This window comes from Trifolium pratense, linkage group LG7, assembly GCF_020283565.1.
Source record: "Trifolium pratense cultivar HEN17-A07 linkage group LG7, ARS_RC_1.1, whole genome shotgun sequence".
In the NCBI taxonomy this organism is placed as follows: Eukaryota; Viridiplantae; Streptophyta; class Magnoliopsida; order Fabales; family Fabaceae; genus Trifolium; species Trifolium pratense.
Genome location: NC_060065.1, coordinates 8,901,516 through 8,920,125, shown reverse-complemented (window position 1 = coordinate 8,920,125; position 18,610 = coordinate 8,901,516). Strand labels below are relative to the sequence as shown.

The 18,610-nt window shown below is 33.1% G+C and overlaps 4 protein-coding genes across 12 annotated transcripts; all 4 read right to left on the bottom strand.

The window, feature by feature from the left end:
- Positions 1–715: 715 nt before the first annotated feature.
- On the bottom strand, positions 716–3,064 carry LOC123894794 (60S ribosomal protein L10a-3-like). Its single transcript, XM_045944868.1, has 6 exons — positions 2,951–3,064; positions 2,831–2,860; positions 2,416–2,635; positions 1,972–2,137; positions 1,444–1,649; positions 716–922 (listed from the first exon to the last, which is right to left on the bottom strand). Exons 2-6 carry the CDS (start codon positions 2,833–2,835, stop codon positions 869–871), a joined length of 651 nt encoding a protein of 216 aa, XP_045800824.1. The 5' UTR covers positions 2,836–2,860; positions 2,951–3,064; the 3' UTR covers positions 716–868.
- A 1,898-nt stretch (positions 3,065–4,962) lies between these two features.
- On the bottom strand, positions 4,963–8,863 carry LOC123894793 (calcium-transporting ATPase 10, plasma membrane-type-like). 9 transcript variants are annotated; one of them, XR_006803917.1, is made up of 9 exons: positions 8,557–8,863; positions 7,397–7,577; positions 7,281–7,326; positions 6,854–7,051; positions 6,663–6,778; positions 6,456–6,542; positions 6,273–6,361; positions 5,730–5,848; positions 4,963–5,304 (listed from the first exon to the last, which is right to left on the bottom strand). XR_006803917.1 is itself a non-coding variant. In XM_045944866.1 (6 exons), exons 3-6 carry the CDS (start codon positions 6,687–6,689, stop codon positions 5,229–5,231), a joined length of 279 nt encoding a protein of 92 aa, XP_045800822.1. In that variant the 5' UTR covers positions 6,690–6,778; positions 6,854–7,051; positions 8,557–8,844; the 3' UTR covers positions 4,963–5,228. The 9 variants fall into 9 exon arrangements, 2 of the variants coding, with proteins under 2 accessions (XP_045800822.1, XP_045800823.1); XR_006803914.1 differs by having other exon boundaries at positions 7,397–8,092; positions 8,557–8,844; XR_006803913.1 differs by lacking the exon at positions 7,281–7,326 and having other exon boundaries at positions 7,397–8,092; positions 8,557–8,844.
- A 326-nt stretch (positions 8,864–9,189) lies between these two features.
- Positions 9,190–12,646, bottom strand: LOC123894792 (xylan O-acetyltransferase 1-like). Its single transcript, XM_045944865.1, has 5 exons — positions 11,645–12,646; positions 11,384–11,555; positions 10,457–10,656; positions 10,185–10,343; positions 9,190–9,685 (listed from the first exon to the last, which is right to left on the bottom strand). Exons 1-5 carry the CDS (start codon positions 12,160–12,162, stop codon positions 9,337–9,339), a joined length of 1,398 nt encoding a protein of 465 aa, XP_045800821.1. The 5' UTR covers positions 12,163–12,646; the 3' UTR covers positions 9,190–9,336.
- A 1,690-nt stretch (positions 12,647–14,336) lies between these two features.
- On the bottom strand, positions 14,337–18,492 carry LOC123894790 (N-(5'-phosphoribosyl)anthranilate isomerase 1, chloroplastic-like). The gene is made up of 5 exons (XM_045944863.1): positions 17,844–18,492; positions 15,939–16,001; positions 15,238–15,602; positions 14,991–15,154; positions 14,337–14,889 (listed from the first exon to the last, which is right to left on the bottom strand). The coding sequence occupies exons 1-5, from the start codon at positions 17,851–17,853 to the stop codon at positions 14,664–14,666; spliced, it is 828 nt and encodes a 275-aa protein (XP_045800819.1). The 5' UTR covers positions 17,854–18,492; the 3' UTR covers positions 14,337–14,663.
- Between the last annotated feature and the right edge of the window lie 118 nt (positions 18,493–18,610).

The window sequence follows — 18,610 nt, the reverse complement described above, 5'->3', positions numbered from 1 at the left end:
TATGAATGTAAATAATCTGATGATTGCCTACGCGTGATTGTTACTAAAAACTCACAGACAATTGTGAGGAGTTGAGTTTGAATTCAGGGAAAAGTGTTAATTATAACTATGTTAATATTTATCAGTAAAATTAGGTCTTACAAACATATGAATCATATTTTAAATTACGTAATATTTAATCAACTTATATGCATTCTATTCCAATAATAATACCACTACTTTTACAATTTTTGTATTGCCCACTTTATCAATTGAAGTTCCTTTAATAAAAAGAAAAATTAATCTTTCCTCACAAAACAACACACCAAGACAAATGACTTTCTATTTTCAATAGTTACATATTTTTATTATTGTGTGTGAACTATGAATTAACATTCCTTTCTTTGGGCTTGATCACATTCTTAAATATGCGTACAAGAATTATTCAATCAAGATCAAGATCTAGCGCATAGAACAACCCTTTCATTTCTTAGGTGTTAGCCATTGAAAACCAAAATCATTTACTCATTCAAAACAGAGGATCCCCGTTTTTTTAAGGGAAAAGTGAGAATGAAAACAACAATAATGTATTACTTCTTCCACTTGTATGTGGAGTCACAAACCAGCTATCAATTTTTTTATTTGCTAAAATATTTGTTCAATTTATCGGATTTCTGAAAAAATTTAAAAGTTTGAACACCAGCAGAAAAGGGACCAACAAAAGACTATTATCAAATATTCGAACACAAAAATAAAAATTAACCATAAATAATCCAGCAAAACTGTAACAAAACGAAATTTTCTATCCAGCTCGCTATTAGCACAATTAATGTATTGATGTAGATGACAAGCCACTGAATGAATATTGAGAAATAGAAGAGTAAATCCTCTAAAAGACACGGTATGATTTCCCCATGGAACTCTTTAGGTACAAACACCGAACCTGAAATCAATGATAGGTTATATTAGATGAATGGCTAGTTCAGAAAGACTGAATATTCCAAGATAGTGACAAAAGAAAAAAATCAGCATGCAGTAGAGTGGAAGAATAAACCCGTAAAATCAGAGTTAAAAGATTCAAACTCAAGTACTCCCACACACTTCAAAAGTTGAGTGTAACAAATTTAACAGGATGCATATTAAAAAACTACCCATCCCGAATTTGGGGTCACATTATGTATACTGATATTACAGCCATACTAGAAATGAAGGAAACATTTATGTGCTGGTGAAAGAAAGCATGTCAACAGTGCAGCGCAAAAAGATGCAGTGTATCAGACCACTATCTCCCATTATCATTTATCTAAGCATGGATTCCACTAGAAGGCATCTAACATTGAAGTGTGGTTTCATAATAGATTAAATCACAGCGACACACAAACATCCATACATGTTACATGGTAAACAGTTCAAAGAACATATAACTTTAAGAAATCAACAGTAAATGAAACAAGGAATACTCACATTCTGCCAATTCTTTTTCAATAGGGAGACAAGGAAATTAACACTGAGTTGAACATTTTGAAAGATTTGTTTTTCGTCCATGCTAACATTACCAACAGCTACTCCCATGCAGAGCACCTTCTTAAGCTGGAACTTGACCATAGCCTTGGTCTCATTAACCTTTCCTTCAAGAGATTCCTGGTGAGAAACAAGAGTTGGGAACTTTCCTGTAATGTAATGTAATGCAAAATATCAAAATCACCAACTTATGCTATAACTGAATAATGAAATCTCAAGGACACAATTAACCATTTAAAATATACTAAAAAAAATTAACAAGGAAAGAATGGTGTGGAATTCATTTAAAATATATTTTTAGGAAGCTAGCACTCAAAATCAGAAGATAAACAACATAAATGATAAGATATTAATAAAAAGACTATAATGCATCAAATGAAATATTCAAAACAAATGTAACAAATGCTCTAAAATTTAAAAAGATAAAATGAAAAACCTATCTAAATCCTAGACCGAGGGAAAATAACATGCCTGCCTTATTGAGTCCAGGACCCAAAAGCCGAGGAATCTGCTTAATGACAGCCTCAGAAGCTAAGAAAGCCTGATATTTTTTGGCGAGTTTCTTCACCAACTTCTTGTTTTTGTTGAGCTTCTTCAAGGCTTCTACATCCATGGATTCCAATCCAATCTTCTCAGCCTGCAAATTATAGGAATAGTGTTAACAAAAATGACACCAAAATCAATTCAAATAGTACAAAAATAAGAATTAAGAGCAAATACTAGCAACCAAATAACCAACCAAAATAAATTCAAATAGTATGAAAGAGCAAATACTAGCCAACCAACCAAAATCAATTAAAATAGTACAAAAATAAAAAGGAAGACACCAAAATGAGGTAATAATAATGCACACATTTGAAACTAGACTTGAATTCAGCACACACCATTTCACTATAACATCAAATTGTTAGTTACCTCCTCAACATGCTGGGCATCTCCAAGCATACAAATCTTCATCTTAGGACGAGGGATATGGGGCAACTTAACAGAGCCACTAAAACGCTTGTCTTTTTGTGGGTCATAGTTCTTCAAACCAATTTGAAGTTCAATAGTCTCCACAAACTTACGATTCTTATCCTTCGAATCGGTCATGATTCCTGAGATGGCTTCTCTGACTGCTTCGCTCTGAAGCTTACTGAAATGAAATACCATAAACAAATCAGAAAAACTAGCTTATTCATCAAATGCATTATTTAAACACGATTTTCATAGAATCAAAAATAGATCTCAAAACAAAAACCAGATTACAATTAAATTAAACTCAATTAATGGATTATGTAATGTAATTAAGCATAAGAAGTAGAATATTAGGGTTAGGGTATAAATATACCTCATTTTGGATTAGAATCAGATCTTACAGCTGCAGATAAGAGAAACGAGAGAGAAAAAGTGTTAAACTATGGAGGAGGAGAAGAAAAACGAAGGGAAAATGTTGTGGGAGAGAACTTACCAGAGGCGAAACCCTAATTTCAATTCGGAGAATTTGTGCGGCGAAAAGGTAGTAGCAGTATATATAGCAGGATTGAAATGAAACGATGGGTATGGAATGGGCTGGGCCTGATTGAAATATGGGTTGCAGTTTTAACTATTGATATTCGCACCCGTAGTTTTGACTTTTTTTAAAAAAAAATTAATTGAGATCAGTTGATTGATATGGTATGGACATCACTTATGGCACTCAGCTCAGCTCCTTGCAATTTTTATTTTTTATTTTTTTAATTTTAATTGAGATTCCTAAAATAAACTTCAACTTATTTCTCACTTGAAATTTTAATTGAGATTCCTAAACGAAGCTTCAAGTTATTTCTCACTTTAATTGGAACTCTTACGGTCTCTAAGTCTCTTGCTATTCACTCATGTTGGTAGCTCTTTTTTTTAGTTTGCTTAACACACAACAATTTATTATTCATGTGTGTTATTGGCCCGGTATATTTTGACTTTTTTTAAAAAAATGAATTTTATAGTGTTACATAATTTTGTATAAAAACAATTTACAAAAAAAAATTATTTCTTTTTTGAAATATTACAAAGAAATTTTTTATAAAAACTTCAAATGAAAATTTGGTTTGAATAGTTATTTTTAAAATGTTATTTTAGGTATTTCATCATTTTATTGAAACGTTTTTGGGATATAAATTTTTTTAAAAAATCACTTAATTTTAAAGCTATTTCAAAATATATTTCCATAAAAATCATTTTTGAAATACAACTTTTTGAAAGAAAAATTGTTTTTGACTATATTTTGATCTTCAATAATGTATGTTTATGTTTTTTTTTAAGCAAAATGTATGTTTAATGTTGTCAAAATTAGTATTTTAATTTAGAAAAAACGAATATAAAAAAACTTGTAATATTTTGAAAAAACGGTTTTACAAAATCTATTTTATTTATTTTTTTATACAATAAATCTATTTTATTTTAAGAAATACAAAGAAAAATTCATTTTTTAAAGCTGAAACAAACATGCCAATTGTGTTTCATCAGTGTATCAATCATTTTTCTATTAGTTGTTTTTTTATGAAATTTTCTATTAGTGTTTTTTTTTTTTTTTTTTTTAACAATACAAAATTATATTAACATAGAAATTGACCGCATTAGCAAGGTGATGGAGTGCCATATATTGTTGCTGAATAAACTTAACATCAGAGTTAGCACTATACGTCTATACTCATCAATTGTCTAATACTAGATATAATAACATGATATTCAGACATATACTCTCCTAGAATGAATAAAAGTGGCAAGGACTTGAGAATCACTTTGAAAAAGGACCCTTTAGAAGCCCAAATTGGTAATCCATTTCATTGCCTATAAAAGAGCATTGGCTCTTCACAACATCGAAAGGAGAGGAAGTTGTTCCTCGAGCTTGATCAAGGCTAGCATCTTGTGCAGTCTGCCATTCTTGAAGAAGTTGATGAGCTGAGTTGCAAATGTCTATGGATGTTGCACTCTTATGATTCCATATAGCATTGTTTCTATTATTCCATATACAAGATCCATAGACATTTTATCCCTATAAACATAAATTAAACCAAAGCTCTTTACAAAAATATTTTTGCACTATTCACTACAACAAAACTGCTTTTTAGCGTCGACCAAAATTAGAAGCTAAATGGCAAAAAGCGGACGCTACAAAGCATTTAGCGTCTACTTAGCGTCCATGTCGTGACAGACTCTTAAATGCCTGAAGCTAGACAGTTGCGTCCAGTAGACGCTATTTGGCGTCCGTCAGAGGAGACGCTATGTTGAAGCTACAATCACAGGTATACGGCAGACGCTAGTAGTGTCGGTTTGTGTTTGATGCTAAACGTATGGTTGGTTGTTGCCATTAGAGTCTGTTTGTCGGACGCTGTTTCTAGCGTCTGCTTTATCCCAAAGCTATTTATTTGCCAATAGAGTCCGTTTAGCGGACGCTAGTCTACATTTTAAAAAAAAAAATATTTTTTTTTTAACTAAACTCTCTCCCAAACATACATAGATCCATATAATCAATAGTCATACAAAGTGACAAACACAATATCTCAACCCACAAACAAATTAAACGTAGTGTGAATTGAAAATCGTAAAATAGTGACAACATTATGTCATACAACAATAACACTAGAAAAAACAAACCAAGTGTATGTCTAACAAATCGAAAGTAAAGTCTACACCAAAAAACTATCCAAACATAATTTGTAAGATAAAAGAGCTGTAAACATAAATTCTTTCGTTATGAAGCATCCCTTTTACAAGTTGAAGGTTGCATAGAGTACCATATTCGACACTTGTACTTTTATGCACTTCCATATCATCAGTAACAACCTGGAAATTATACACAAAACTGACTAAATTAATAATGAGGCAATTCAAAGAGTAAAAACAAATTTCAAACTCAACGAAAATACAACCAAAGTGATTCTCAATGAAATACCACAATTCATGATATAGGCCGGGCAGAACAAAGGTAGATACAAGCTATATATAAAGAGAAGATCAAAGAATCGTCTCCACTATCAAATTTTGACAAAGTTACATGATACTATCTATAATTCTGCCTAGTAGTAATGTAGGCTTCAATATATTAATTATTATAGGGTGTGATGGAATGGTCCATTAACAGAAACTACCTACAGAGCCGCATTGGGTAAGTAAAGCAGGAAATTTCAAATTTTACATTGGCTTTAAGAGTACAAATAGATCAATCATGTTGTAGTTATATTGCATTATAAGAAAAATTTGATGCTTACCATTTGGAAAACATACAACCAAGACTCAACAATAAGCTCCAAACCATGGACAATCATTATATATTATGGGACTTTTCATCCCGATGCATAATTCCTTGTGAATGACAATAATTCAATACCTGGTAGAAGTATCAAATAACTTAGTACTTACAAGTTGATAGCCATAAAAAACTGGAAATGATAGGATTGGTAAAATAATATAATGAAATTATGGATTACAAACTAAACGAAGCAGCACAACAGTGACACTAGCTGATCTACATACACTAACCAAGATACATGAATATGTATACCTACAATAGTACCATGCTAACAAGGAAACTATAAGACATGTGTAGAAGCAAGTGTATTGTCTTCTACAACTAGACCATAACCAAAAACATAGTTTGCAGTATATTTCCAAATTTATTTCTACTACTAAAGCTTGAAAAAGAACAAGAACAGGATTCGCAATCTCATCAAATTTTCAAAGCAATGTGTAAACCCAAGATATTATGATTCAGAATGCCGAGTAATAAGTAGAAAAGAAAAAAAAAATCTGACCTACGACCCACATTAGATTGATCCATCAGGTGATCAGTTGCCAAGGTTAGTGCTCCCAGAGTATCCATGATAAGATTCACCCAGAGAAGCTGTAAAGAAAGTAACAGATATTGAAAACAAACAGATATAAAAATTCCCTAAATATGTCTGCAGGCACAAACTACGCGGTGAAAGAGAGTAGACCTGCACTACATTCAGTGGAACATCCCCAGAGGAAACTGCAGCAACAACATTTATAACAAGAGCTGCCATATTGACTATCAGCTGAAACTAGAGCAGTCACATATACCCGCTTAATGTATCATTCCGGTTTTGATTATATCATTGTAATGTGTACTATAACTAGAGATAACAAACAAATGAAATGCCAGACAAAAAAGTTACACAAACCTCGGGAAGTGCAATAACATCATTCATTCCATCCCTAGTTACATCCACAACATGACCCTTCCTCCTTAATGCTTCTACTAACAATAGTTTGTCATTGGATATGACATTCCCATAACCTGATAGACATATTTGTTAATAATGTATATCACTAAAAGAATAAGGATGTCATAGTAGCTAGACTTTATACTTACAGATATCGAGTCCGCAATTTCTTCTCTCTCTGAATTAGACAAGGCTCGAAATGTCTTTTCCTTCAATGACACTTCTCTTGGTAGCATCAGCAAGTGAACCAAGTATTCCACATTCAACAGCAATTGCTTTTGCAGTTTTGACATTGGCACCATTGATCAGAAATCCAAACAGTGAAATTAAAAAATGATATATAAAACCTGCATAATAAAAACTTTCTTATTTCAGAAGATTAATTTGCAAGCTATTGAAAACCAAATGAGTTTAATAATATAAAATTGGATCCTTAAAATCTTTAGAGAACAACTAAAAATCAGAAACACATAATAGCTTAATATCAACACAAAGATTCACACCAGGGAAATAAAAAATACAGTATATCAAAAGAAACAAATCATAAATTGAGAAACAAAGTATAAGAACAACTACCAAAGGGGCTTCTTCGATTCCCAGAGAGAAGGGATAGAATAGATACCTAACAACAACAAGCTAATGAGAAAGAAGCTAAAGAGAAGAAACGACGGCAGAGAGATTAAGTTACTTACCATGGAACCGTGGAGAACGGCGGAGTGATTGAAGGAGAATGGCAGAGGGATTGTTCTTCAACGGAGGAGGGATTGAGGAGAGATGCGTTGTGAGATTATTCTTCAATGGCGAACGGATTCAGTGGAGGGATTGTTCTTCGACGGCGGAGGATTCGGCGGGGTTAGGGATTTTCTCATTGACCTATATCAAATTCATTGAGCTAGTAAACGTGGAAAAAGAGTTGATGGAAGTGACGGTTATAGGTTTTCCCTAGGCCAATTAATGCGGTAGTGTGCCTATTATTAGGCATCATGATTACGAATTTTACGCGGTATTGACACAGAGAAAAACAAAACATCATGATGGAAGTGGAAAAAGAGCTAAATTAAATTTAATTTGGTTTAAAAGTGGTTTTTTACGATTTGAGGCACATGGTGCACTACAAGTTTGTTAATCTATTGGGAGTGGTGTACCTCATAGTGTCATTGTGATCAATAGTAGCATATCTTTTAGAATGCATAGGTTTTGATAGTGAGAAGGGTATATTTGCACCTGTCTGGATTTTGGGGGCCAGAAGTTGTTTTTAACTAACTAACTACTACTAGGCCAAGCAATGCAAAATAAATAACCACAAATGTTAATTGGACTCTGTCTCAATTTAGGTGGTCCAGTTGAGTTAATATTTGAATCGACAGAGATGAAACAATACATGCTTTCTGAAAAAAGAGGCAAATATATCACTACTTTGTTAACTTCTATTTTAGTTGTTTGATTCAAAAATTAGGCTTGGGATTGGAATTGTCTACAAAAAAAAAATTGAAACCTTGAAATAGTTTGAAAAGCAGAGGCTTGGCTCTTAACATGCTGCAACACATCAAAAGATACATATACATGTGTTTAAACTAAAGGGGAAAGGTGGAAATACATAAGCAATTGACTAATTCAAAATTCATTACTCTAATGAACACCAAAACAAGAACAAAACCCTAAATTTCCACAAAGGAAATTAACCTTGAAGAATCAAGCAACTTCATCATTTAACCAAACAAGAACAAAACCCTAAATTTCCACAAAGGAAATTAACCTTGAAGAATCAAACAACTTCATCGTTTAACCAAACAAGAACAAAACCTAAGTTTCATTTGAGAAAATCCTTAAACAAAGAGCAATAGCTACTAACCAGTAAATTTAGGAGATGTATGGTGGCAGAACAGTTTAGGGCGACAAACTATTGGAGAGGAACATCATTGGAAGAACGAGTGTGAAAATGAGAGTGGAAGTAGATTGATGGTGCGGTGGTGTGGAGAACATTGGTTGGCGGCGTACCTCCAAGGTGGTGTATGAGAGAAGGTCCGACGATGCAGTTCTGGAAGAGAAGGTCAGCGCACCTCCAAGGTTGATGACGGCTGGGAGGTGCAGTGGTGGCCGGTGGGGAGTGAGAACGCGAGATGAGTGAGATTGAGGAAAATGATTTATGTAGTAGTATCAAGTTAGGGTTTGTGTGACACCTAATATAGTATTAATTTTCATTTTTTACATTAACGTCACATTAGCGTCTGCCTAATTCATATTTTAATTTTAAATAGAATAAAGAAAAGGATTAGAGTCTCAATAGACGGACACTAAAATCGAGCGTCTACGTAATGTCATCTAGAGGAGACGCTAACTATAATAAATTGTTAAAAAAATAAATATTTTGGAAAAACACCCTTAGCGTCTGCTGGGCAAACGCAAACGTGACGCTACTAACGTCAGTGTCGTGGCAGACGCTAAATTTTTGAAGCTAAAGACCACTTTTGTTGTAGTGATTCCAGTATATGAAAATTACTTTATTTTCTTTTCAAGCATATTGATTGTACAATTGAGGTGCTTCCTAATAGGACCAGAAAAGCTAAAAGAAATTTCCAAAGAAAAAATTACATGAATTTTGTGGAGACTATTGAAGTAACAAAAAAAAGTGTCAAGAATGAGACATTATACGTGTATAAAGTAACTCATTCCATGTATCAGGTAATCCTGGTAAACACCAATGGATACAATCTGCATAAGTAGCAGGATCAGCTTGTTGTTGTGGAGTTAAAACTATGCCTTGACGAATTGTGTAAACAGAAGTATGTGCATCTTTTCTATACTCTGATAAAGCAGTGATGTCTAGAAAATCGACTTTCACTTTAGTTGATTTTGTCACATTATTTGCAATGACAAAAAGACGTCGATCCGTGCCAACTTGAAATGTGTTGGCCATGTTGAAAATTGGTTTAGTTTCCTTTGCACATTTTATTCCATGAGGATTGTTCCAATCTTCACTCCTAAAATGTCGTATTGGTAAAAAAATTCTAAATGTTAGAATTCATGTAGTTTATAAGTTAACACAAAAAAGTGAAAAACCATAAAATTGGCACAAATATGACACATTGTAGTATTGGGTGACCAATTAAGATATCTAACATTAAAGTGACAATCCTTTTATTAAATAGGGTTGAAGCATGGATGGTCTCACCTAATGGCATAACAAATATTTTCTAGTATTAAAAATAATAGGGACATTATTCTAAGATCCTTTCGTGCTAGCCATTAGGATTAGGATTATGATTTAATCCCTTCAAGAAAAGACAAGTTTAATATATAACTCAATTAATGTGGCTATTAGCAACATGGTTAGGCACAAAGTAAAGTAGCACATTATAATAGTGACCAAAAACATATAGAATTGAAAATTTCACACTTTTTAGTTGTTGATTTTGACTATAAGTCACTTTCTTTTAGAAAAATGAAAAGGAAGAAAAAACAAAATTTATAATTACTTACTTGATATGAAGAGGAGACATGCTGTTGAAGAAAACTTTGGTACGATTTGGATCAATGTTGTTATCCACAAATCTTGACCATGTTTCAAGGACTCTTGTATATGCTATTGTCCTAGGGACTTCATCATACACCGTTGATCCTTCATCAAACGACCCTCGCCTTAAACATGAAAAATAAACAAATTAGTTTCATAAATTTACTCCACATATAAGATAATATAAAGTTCAATATTATACTATTATATGGTATAATTTAATGTTGTGTTTGCTTACAGGACTTTCATAGTGGCAGTATTCATCCACCAAATGTAGGTGTTAAAAATCAGGTAATCCACATTCTTCCAATACACACCATGTTTTTCAATTGATTCAGCCATGATAATACGGTTCAATATGCTGTGTAACGTTGGATCATCTGAATTTGACTCTACAAGGAATGGTGCCCAATAGAATTCTATTGTAGCATTGTAGTCCTGCACAAATACAAACATAACCAGCTAGCTTGTCAATATCAATGGCCTACAACATGCCTTCCTCAATTACCGGATATTATTGCAACAATAATCAAATGCCTATTAGTAAATCTGTGACTTTGTAAAGGTGTTTTAAAAATCGAACTAAACCGAACCATTCGATTCAACATTGAATCAGACTTTAATATGGTTCGGTTATTTTATCGGTTCAATCACGATTTTGTTCTAAGTTCTAGCAGTTTAAGGCAAACAGCATATTGAACTATGCATGACTTTGATGAGGTCTTACCAATTCGATATGCAATTCGATTTTTAAATCATGCTTTACACATTAAACAAACATAATTAATCATCAAATGGTCCACCAATTGTGGTCTAATTGTAACACAGATTAAGTTTTGTATTTTCATCTTTGTCGGCCGAATTAATGGTACAGAGAATTGATGTTGACACATTTTTGAAAAAAAGTCTCTGATCGCAATTGAAACACAAGATGTAAATTTTTAATATCTAACCACAACGTGACTATGATTGAGGCAGCATGAACTGTATTTTTAACCATGATTATTACCGCAACCATGATTTAAAACCTAAAGTGTAATAATTAATTAACCATAAGAAACATTTTACTAGGCAAGAATTATTAACCTTGTGATTAATCATTATGTTAGCATGCAATATTCCCTAGTTTTGAACACCAAAAACAAAAAGAAAAAGAAAGACAAACCTGAATTGTGAAGACAGAAAGAGAACCAGTTGTGTTTAAGCTCTTTTTTCCTTGAGGAATAACAGATTGAACCAAACAAATCATTGATTCCCATTGATTCCTATTCAATGAATCTCCAACAAACATAAGCCTCTTCCCTCTAAGTTTCTTAAGCAGAACTCTTGGTTTAAACCTTAATCACAAGTTAATACAAATTTTAATCAATAACAATTAACAACACTATCAAATTAAGAAACAAAAAACATAAAAATGCATACATACTTTGGTAAAGAACAATCTCTTGGCTGCCATCTCCAATTTTGATACAGAGAATCTCTTCTTCCATTCTTCATGCAGGTAACTTGTGAAGTAAGAAATTCACATTGTTCTTCTTTGTATAAAGGATGTGTCACATTATCAAGAACCCATTTTCCTGTAAACAAATCACAATCTTTTAGAGGTAACAAAATCTTCTCTTTTTTCTTCTTTAACACAACTGCTTTCAAATTAATCGGTTCTTCGATTTCCTCAGAATCTTTAACCTCAGAGTTCTTGATATCCCTTTGAACAGAATTGTCTGGTTCTGGTTCTGATTTTTCTTCTTGGATTTCTTGAGTTTTGAATTTGATCCTAGAGAATGAAAACTCAGCTATTGATTTAACGTCCTCGTTGTACATGAAGGTTCCAAAGAGGAATAATGAGAACACCACAAAGAAAATGGAAATGCTTTTGCTCTTTTTGCCTTTCATTGTCACAGTTTCTGAGTAGAAAAGATTGTTCTTGCAGTGAAGAAACTGCATGGGAGAGAGAGTATAGAGAGAAAGAGTGAATAAAAGAAAGCTTTTGTTGTGAAAGGAAAGGGTAGAAATATAGAGAAAGAAAGAAACAAAATTAATGAAGAAACAAATAGATTTTCTATTTTTGTATTTATTAAAATTTTATTTTTTAGATAAATTGATTTTTTTTTTAGACTGTTTTTGTTTAGTTGAGGTTTGGTGAGATGTTTGTTGTATTTGAAGAAACTATGAGACAAAATATGTTGTTGGTGAAGGAGAGTTGTGTTCTTCACACTAGCAAGTTATTGTGATTTATCTAATTTTTAATTCCTATAATCCATTTGCAATATCTATGGCTATCTTTTTCAGAAAATATGTGATGTGAGAGTGAGGGATGCAAAAGAGTGATCTCAAAGGCTTTAGTTTTAGAGTTGATCTTAGTCTGAGTGAGTTGAAAGGGTGGAATAATGTTGTGGAGTTTTGACTCTTTGGTAGACACAATGTTGTTGTCTTTCAGATTCAAGATTGCAGGCCAATGTTTTGGGAGCAATTTTCTCCATCCAAATTTGTAGAAAAATCACATATATTAATTTCTTGAATTTCGTACGATGTATTTTGTTCAAAAGTATACTTCTGAACGACAAAAACTTCACTTATTTTTAAATTTTAATATATATACATCTAAAATAATATATCTAAGTCATATCATGAACTAGATACATCAAATATTTTATAAATCTAAAAAATAAACTTTTTTTTATTATAAGAACCGGAGAGAGTGTGAAAAGTTATTCTTGCAATATTTTTTTATTTATTGATTATGATTATTGATGGTTGGTCAGAGAATGTTCTTTTCTTCTTAATTTAGTTGAGTGGAGAAGGAGTTAGTAACATAATGGAGGGGAGTGTTGCATTGGGTTGCTAACATGTTTTATTGAGATTTATAAGACCACAAATTTCTTCTTCTTTTTTTTTTTTTTGAAATTGACCACAAATTTCTTCTTAGTAGAGCCAAAGTACTACAATTATTAAGCAATAGTATTGTCTAGCGACGAGGTCTAATTAAATCCAACCACTTCTAAAAGAAAATGTTTGTTAATCTGTATTAGTTATTAATATATTAAAATGAAGGGATTGTGAATTTATCCACTCTTAGATATTTGACCTATAAAATAATTGAGCCCTATCTTAGCTAAGTTGCTTGTAAGTTCTACCTTTTTGTTCATGATTGCAAATTGTTGTTCACCTAATATGTGGGAACAATTAAAGTTTTTATTAGGTTTACTCTTGTTTATGGTCATATCTATAAAAAAATCAAAACATTTGCTCAATCCCACCCACTCATTACGATTGTGGATATTTCATCTTTCAGTTGGTGACTTGGTGTAACCATATCAGTTTAATGTTCACCATTTTAAGGTTTATAGATGAAGTTTCTTTCAGAACTATTGAACTGTCACTCTTCAGTCATTCAACTAGTTGGTTGGACATAACATGGTCCAAACCTTAATCAAAATTGTTAAGACTAATTAATTGATTGGTAATTGAATGCTTTAGTAAAGCAAAGATCAAATTATAGTATCTTTTTGTTGGAGAAAAGTAAAAGCTAAGGTATTGCTTGTGATTTTTCAAGTGTATTCAGTACACCAGCTTCTAGTTTTATTATTATATGTACTTGCTAACTTTAATTCCATTGGGTGTTAGTTCAATGGTGGGGACATGACTTTTTTTCCAAGTCAAGGCAATACATATGAAGGAAAAAGTAAAAGAATGTAGCAAGCTTCAAGAGATGATATAGACTTTAAAGCATACCTATAGTGAACTCTTTTTAGGTTCAAAGGCAAACTGATAAAAGCATCAAAGTCAAATTCTCCAAAAATCTTTCCCTTCACCTTCATTGTCACAATGATTCTCTATCTTAGAAGTTAGATCCAATATCCCTGTAGTTACTGCACTTTGTGCAGCCTGCAGGGAATCCAAACAAGTTACTCTTATAATCTCTTTTGACCATATGATCAACTTAGTGATGCATACTCAAAACAGAACTATACAGCATGGATAAAAACAAAACACGGCTGATCAGAAAAATGAAAAAGGATTTACGGCCATAAACTGATCGCCTAATCTTATCTAACATAAATATAAACTAAGAATCAAAGATAACATAGGGACTATCGTCAAACAATAAGCCACAACTATTGACCCATTTCCAAGTTACCACCTGTGTTTGATGTCTTTTTTTTCTTGAGCAGAAGGAAAAGAAACAAAAAAAAGTAAAGTAGGCACTGCTACCTCTTTTACACCAGTGTCCAGCCATATCACTATATCCGCATCAAATACTTTTATTCAAATTTGTAAATGAATTGTGTCCATATATATCACACAGCATTACAATATTCTCATGCCTAGAAAGCAGTCTCTCTGAAGAAAGAACTTTGGGGATACAAATGGACGTAAAAACAAAGTGGATATATTTTGAAATTACAAAATCACCTTTCTTGAGGTTTATAAGAATTTAAGGTGACTCAGTACTGAACAGAATGTACTGCATCCATGAAGGAAGCTATTCTTGATTGATCCTTCTGGATGCCATCTGATGCACATATGCCGCTACTGACATCCACCCCTTCGGGTTTGAGAGTAGACAGAGCCTCAGAAACATTCGCTGGATTGATCCCTCCTGCTAAGAGCCAACCATATTTGCTTCTAATTTTTGGTAATTTAAACTGGGCCCAATCGAATGCTTCACCACTGCAAAGACATCTCATGAGTTCTAAGACATTATTATGCAGAAAAAAGAGATAATCTGATAAGCAGATGGCAATTAAGCTATACAAGAACTATGCCTTTACCTGCCACCTTTTGCGCCATCTACCAGAACCCAATCAACTAGAGAACACTCTTCATCAGGAATTGTGTTTATAAGGCTCCCATCCCCATTTGCATGGAGAACATATATTACACGATTTTCCTGAATTAAAGATGGAAAAGCTGCCCGCGAACCAGACCCATGAAGCTGCATTGTCCAAAATCAAGATTTGATTGTCACCAAGCATTTAATTGTCGTCGAACAAGCATAAAAGTCAGGTAATAACATACCTGTACAAACTCAAGATTTGTTGCATCAGAAGCTCTTAGTATTGTTTCTGCATCATCATCCACAAATACTCCAACAGGATCTGCTCCATAATCTCTTGCAACTTTTGATATCTCCTTTGCAACAGAAAGTGAAACAGAACGTTTTGAGTTTGGCCACATGATCATTCCAATAAAGTTTGCACCAGCTTCGGCCGCCATAGCAGCATCTTTAGCTGATGTAATTCCGCACATCTTAACCAAAGGTTTAATCTTTTCAAGTTCTCTTAATGAGCATGAATCGTTTCCTAACTCAGTAAGTTTGCAGGAAACTGCATACTTCCGACAGAACCTTGCACTAGAAATTTGAAGCTTATTTTCTCTCAACCCTACAGAAATTATATTTAAATGTTTCAGACAAAACCTTGCACTTAGAAATTTGAAGCTTATTTCCTCTCAAACCCTACAGAAATTATATTTAAATGTTTCAGACAAAACCTTGCATTTAGAAATTTGAAGCTTATTTCCTCTCAACCCTACATGAAGCTTTCATTTAAATAGTGGCTCATTTACTATTTATGACCTAGATCCATGAAACATTCAAATAATACAAGCAAAAAAATGAAACTAAATATGCATGAGGAATAGGGCTACTTTGATTTCCAGAGAATTGAGAAATATTCAAGAAGAAAGACAATATACTCAGTAAATAAAGACTAGACTACCTGGAATTGGTCTTCTATGGAAGTTTGTGGCTCTAAGTCCCAAGTAGCTCCCAGTGGTTGAACCTTTACAAAAAGAAAACAATAATATACATGGAAAATTAAAGTACATAGAAAATTCATGGTCACCAATAAAAATAACATAAAAATGTTAAGTAGCTACAAGAAATGTGGATATAGAAAGAGATTAGTTAATGCAATTAGGAGTTGGTTAGCTTTCTGCAAGAAGAATTAGTTAGAAATTAGTTTCTGTTTCAGAATCTGTTGGGATTTAGTTAGAAATTAGTTTACTTGAAACTATGCATCTCACTCAGATCTGTAAGGTTTACCAAACACATTGGTTTACTGGAACATCTCTCTTCTTCTCTTGGTTCCAACTTCCAATATCTTTATGGTATCAGAAATTCAGATCCCCAATGGAGGCTGAAGCTATACGTTCCACAAGCCCGTTCTCGTTCAAACTTAGTGAAGCGAATATCTTATACCATGGAAGTCAAGCATTAACTACATTCAGAGGCAACAAGCTCCTTCGGCTTTATTGAAGGTAAAACTACAGTTCCTCGGAATTATGTGAATACTATAAAGTATAAACTCAACGGAAATCTTGGTGAAATGTAGTTCAATTGGGAGCAGCAAGATCAACTTCTAGTATGACGGATTCTTGTTTCAATGTCAGAATATCTAATGGTTTCCATGGTAAGGTGTGATCATGCGTATAAAATTCGGCAAGAACTAGGAACTTTGCCTCTCAATCCACAGCTAACAATGCCAAGGAGCTGAAAGTGCAACTCGAGAGTTAGAAAAAATTGGTGCATATTGTCATTTTAATTGGGGCTGATGCAGATAAAAAAAGGTCAACTGCAGGCTATTTCATTTTCCTCGGCAAAAATCCAGTGGCATGCTCATCAAAGAAGAAATCAGTTATCTCCAGATCTAGCATTGGCAGAGAGTTTGCTGAGAACAATGCTCAGTAAACACTGTTCTTGTTGCCAAACACCTAAATATCCTAAGCGACAACATGAGATCTGTTTTGCACACAGAAAATCCCATACTTCACTCGGGACAGCATTTAAAGTCACAGCAAAAATTCAGAGATTGAAAACATACTGCTTATGAAATTAATGCCAGTTTTAAGAATATTATAATTGAGGACAATTGTGGTCATTACTAGAAGACAGTTGGTTAATAAAATGCATTACACAGACAACCCATCCACAATCAGAGTAACTTATCAAAATTGAAGATTATCATTGTGAACAACACAATGTGCATATAGAGATGTACTATATATGTTATCAACTCCAAAAACAATGATGAGAATAAGAATTTGATTACTAACAATCAAGAAGCCATGCAGAAGATCATATATCCTATGATAAAACTGTATACAAGAAACTAGGGAATTTGCAATTCCTAAATATTATAGTGATTAATTACCAATGGATTAATCAAAACAATTAATACTTAGTTAACTCCCACAAGCATTGTCACAGCGGCTATAGCATTATCGCATGGTAGATTTTAACAAATCGTTATTGTTTCACAATATGCTATTTAGTACAAAGTGTTATCATATAGTGGCGGAATAACACTCCAGCGTAACCGATAGTGGCGCAATAACACTCCAGCCAGCGTAACCGAATTTGAACAAATTGCTATTTTCCGCAGTTCATTGTTTACAATACTGACTCCAACTAATAAATTTCAGCAGCACAATAAACTACTGCACTTGTTCTTTTAGTAAATCTAACAGAACAAAGAGATGGATAGGGTAATGCTTCCCCACTCCCCAGCACAAAATTACACAATCATGTCAGCTAGGCAATTCAACAAACAAGTGGGGTGCATGAGTATCACTACCAGGCAAAAAAAGATGAGACAAGAGTAGAAATGGGTAAAAAGAGAAACCTGAAAGCATATTGGATATTACAAATGGTTGTAGAACAGTGATGATTGTTGCCGTCCGATGAGCCGGTGAACGAAACTACGTCGGAGAAGAAAGAAAACGACGCCGCAGCTCCTAAACGACTGTGCGTTTTGACGTTTATTTTTGAATCAAACAAAAAAAATTATATATATTTTTTTTTTATAGAAATAATTCGTGCATGCATCCAATTGATGCATGTATGTAACACTGATAATGTACTATAGAATTAATTAATTCAATTCAATTCAAAAGAATAAATGTCAACAGTGATTAATGGCCAAGATTTTTTGACATATAAATCTATTTGTTATGTGAATCTCTCTCTCAAATACATTTCTATCTTACTCATGGATCCTTTGCTTTTAACCTACAATTCAGTTTGTGTCTGTCTATATTCATTTGCATTTTGTCATTAGCATTATTTTACTTTTCTAAATCAAACAATTAGGGAAGTGTAGTCCAGTTTACCAACAATGAATTGATTTAAGGAGTAAAAACATGATTAGGATGTTTTTTGACCTGATTCCTGCATCGGCTGAGAAGGAATAATCCACCTTATTTGCTCATAGGTTCTCCGAAAGAGATTCAACACTAAACGGCCGAGAAACATCGTATTTATAACATTATGTAAAAAAAATTAGTTTATATAGTTTATACAGATTTGCCATCCAAATTTTGTCTCTTCTTTATGGTTTTCATAGTCATGTTTAATATGAAGGTTAAATTGCCTCTCCTATCTGATGATATG

Coding starts and splice junctions, on each gene's coding strand:
- LOC123894790 (XM_045944863.1), bottom strand. Junction 15,155..15,237: donor CAAATCTTGAGTTTGTACAG/GTATGTTATTAC, acceptor TGGACAATGCAG/CTTCATGGGTCTGGTTCGCG. Junction 14,890..14,990: donor GATGGCGCAAAAGGTGGCAG/GTAAAGGCATAG, acceptor ATGTCTTTGCAG/TGGTGAAGCATTCGATTGGG.
- LOC123894793 (XM_045944866.1), bottom strand. CDS start 6,689: ATGAATGATGTTATTGCACTTCCCGAG. Junction 6,362..6,455: donor TTCCACTGAATGTAGTGCAG/GTCTACTCTCTT, acceptor CTTTCTTTACAG/CTTCTCTGGGTGAATCTTAT. Junction 5,305..6,272: donor CAATCTAATGTGGGTCGTAG/GTCAGATTTTTT, acceptor TATAATTTCCAG/GTTGTTACTGATGATATGGA.
- LOC123894792 (XM_045944865.1), bottom strand. CDS start 12,162: ATGCAGTTTCTTCACTGCAAGAACAATCTTTTCTACTCAGAAACTGTG. Junction 10,657..11,383: donor TTTCTGTCTTCACAATTCAG/GTTTGTCTTTCT, acceptor GTATTTGTGCAG/GACTACAATGCTACAATAGA. Junction 10,344..10,456: donor ACTGCCACTATGAAAGTCCT/GTAAGCAAACAC, acceptor TTCATGTTTAAG/GCGAGGGTCGTTTGATGAAG.
- LOC123894794 (XM_045944868.1), bottom strand. Junction 2,138..2,415: donor ATGCCCAGCATGTTGAGGAG/GTAACTAACAAT, acceptor TATAATTTGCAG/GCTGAGAAGATTGGATTGGA. Junction 1,650..1,971: donor TCCTGGACTCAATAAGGCAG/GCATGTTATTTT, acceptor ATTACATTACAG/GAAAGTTCCCAACTCTTGTT.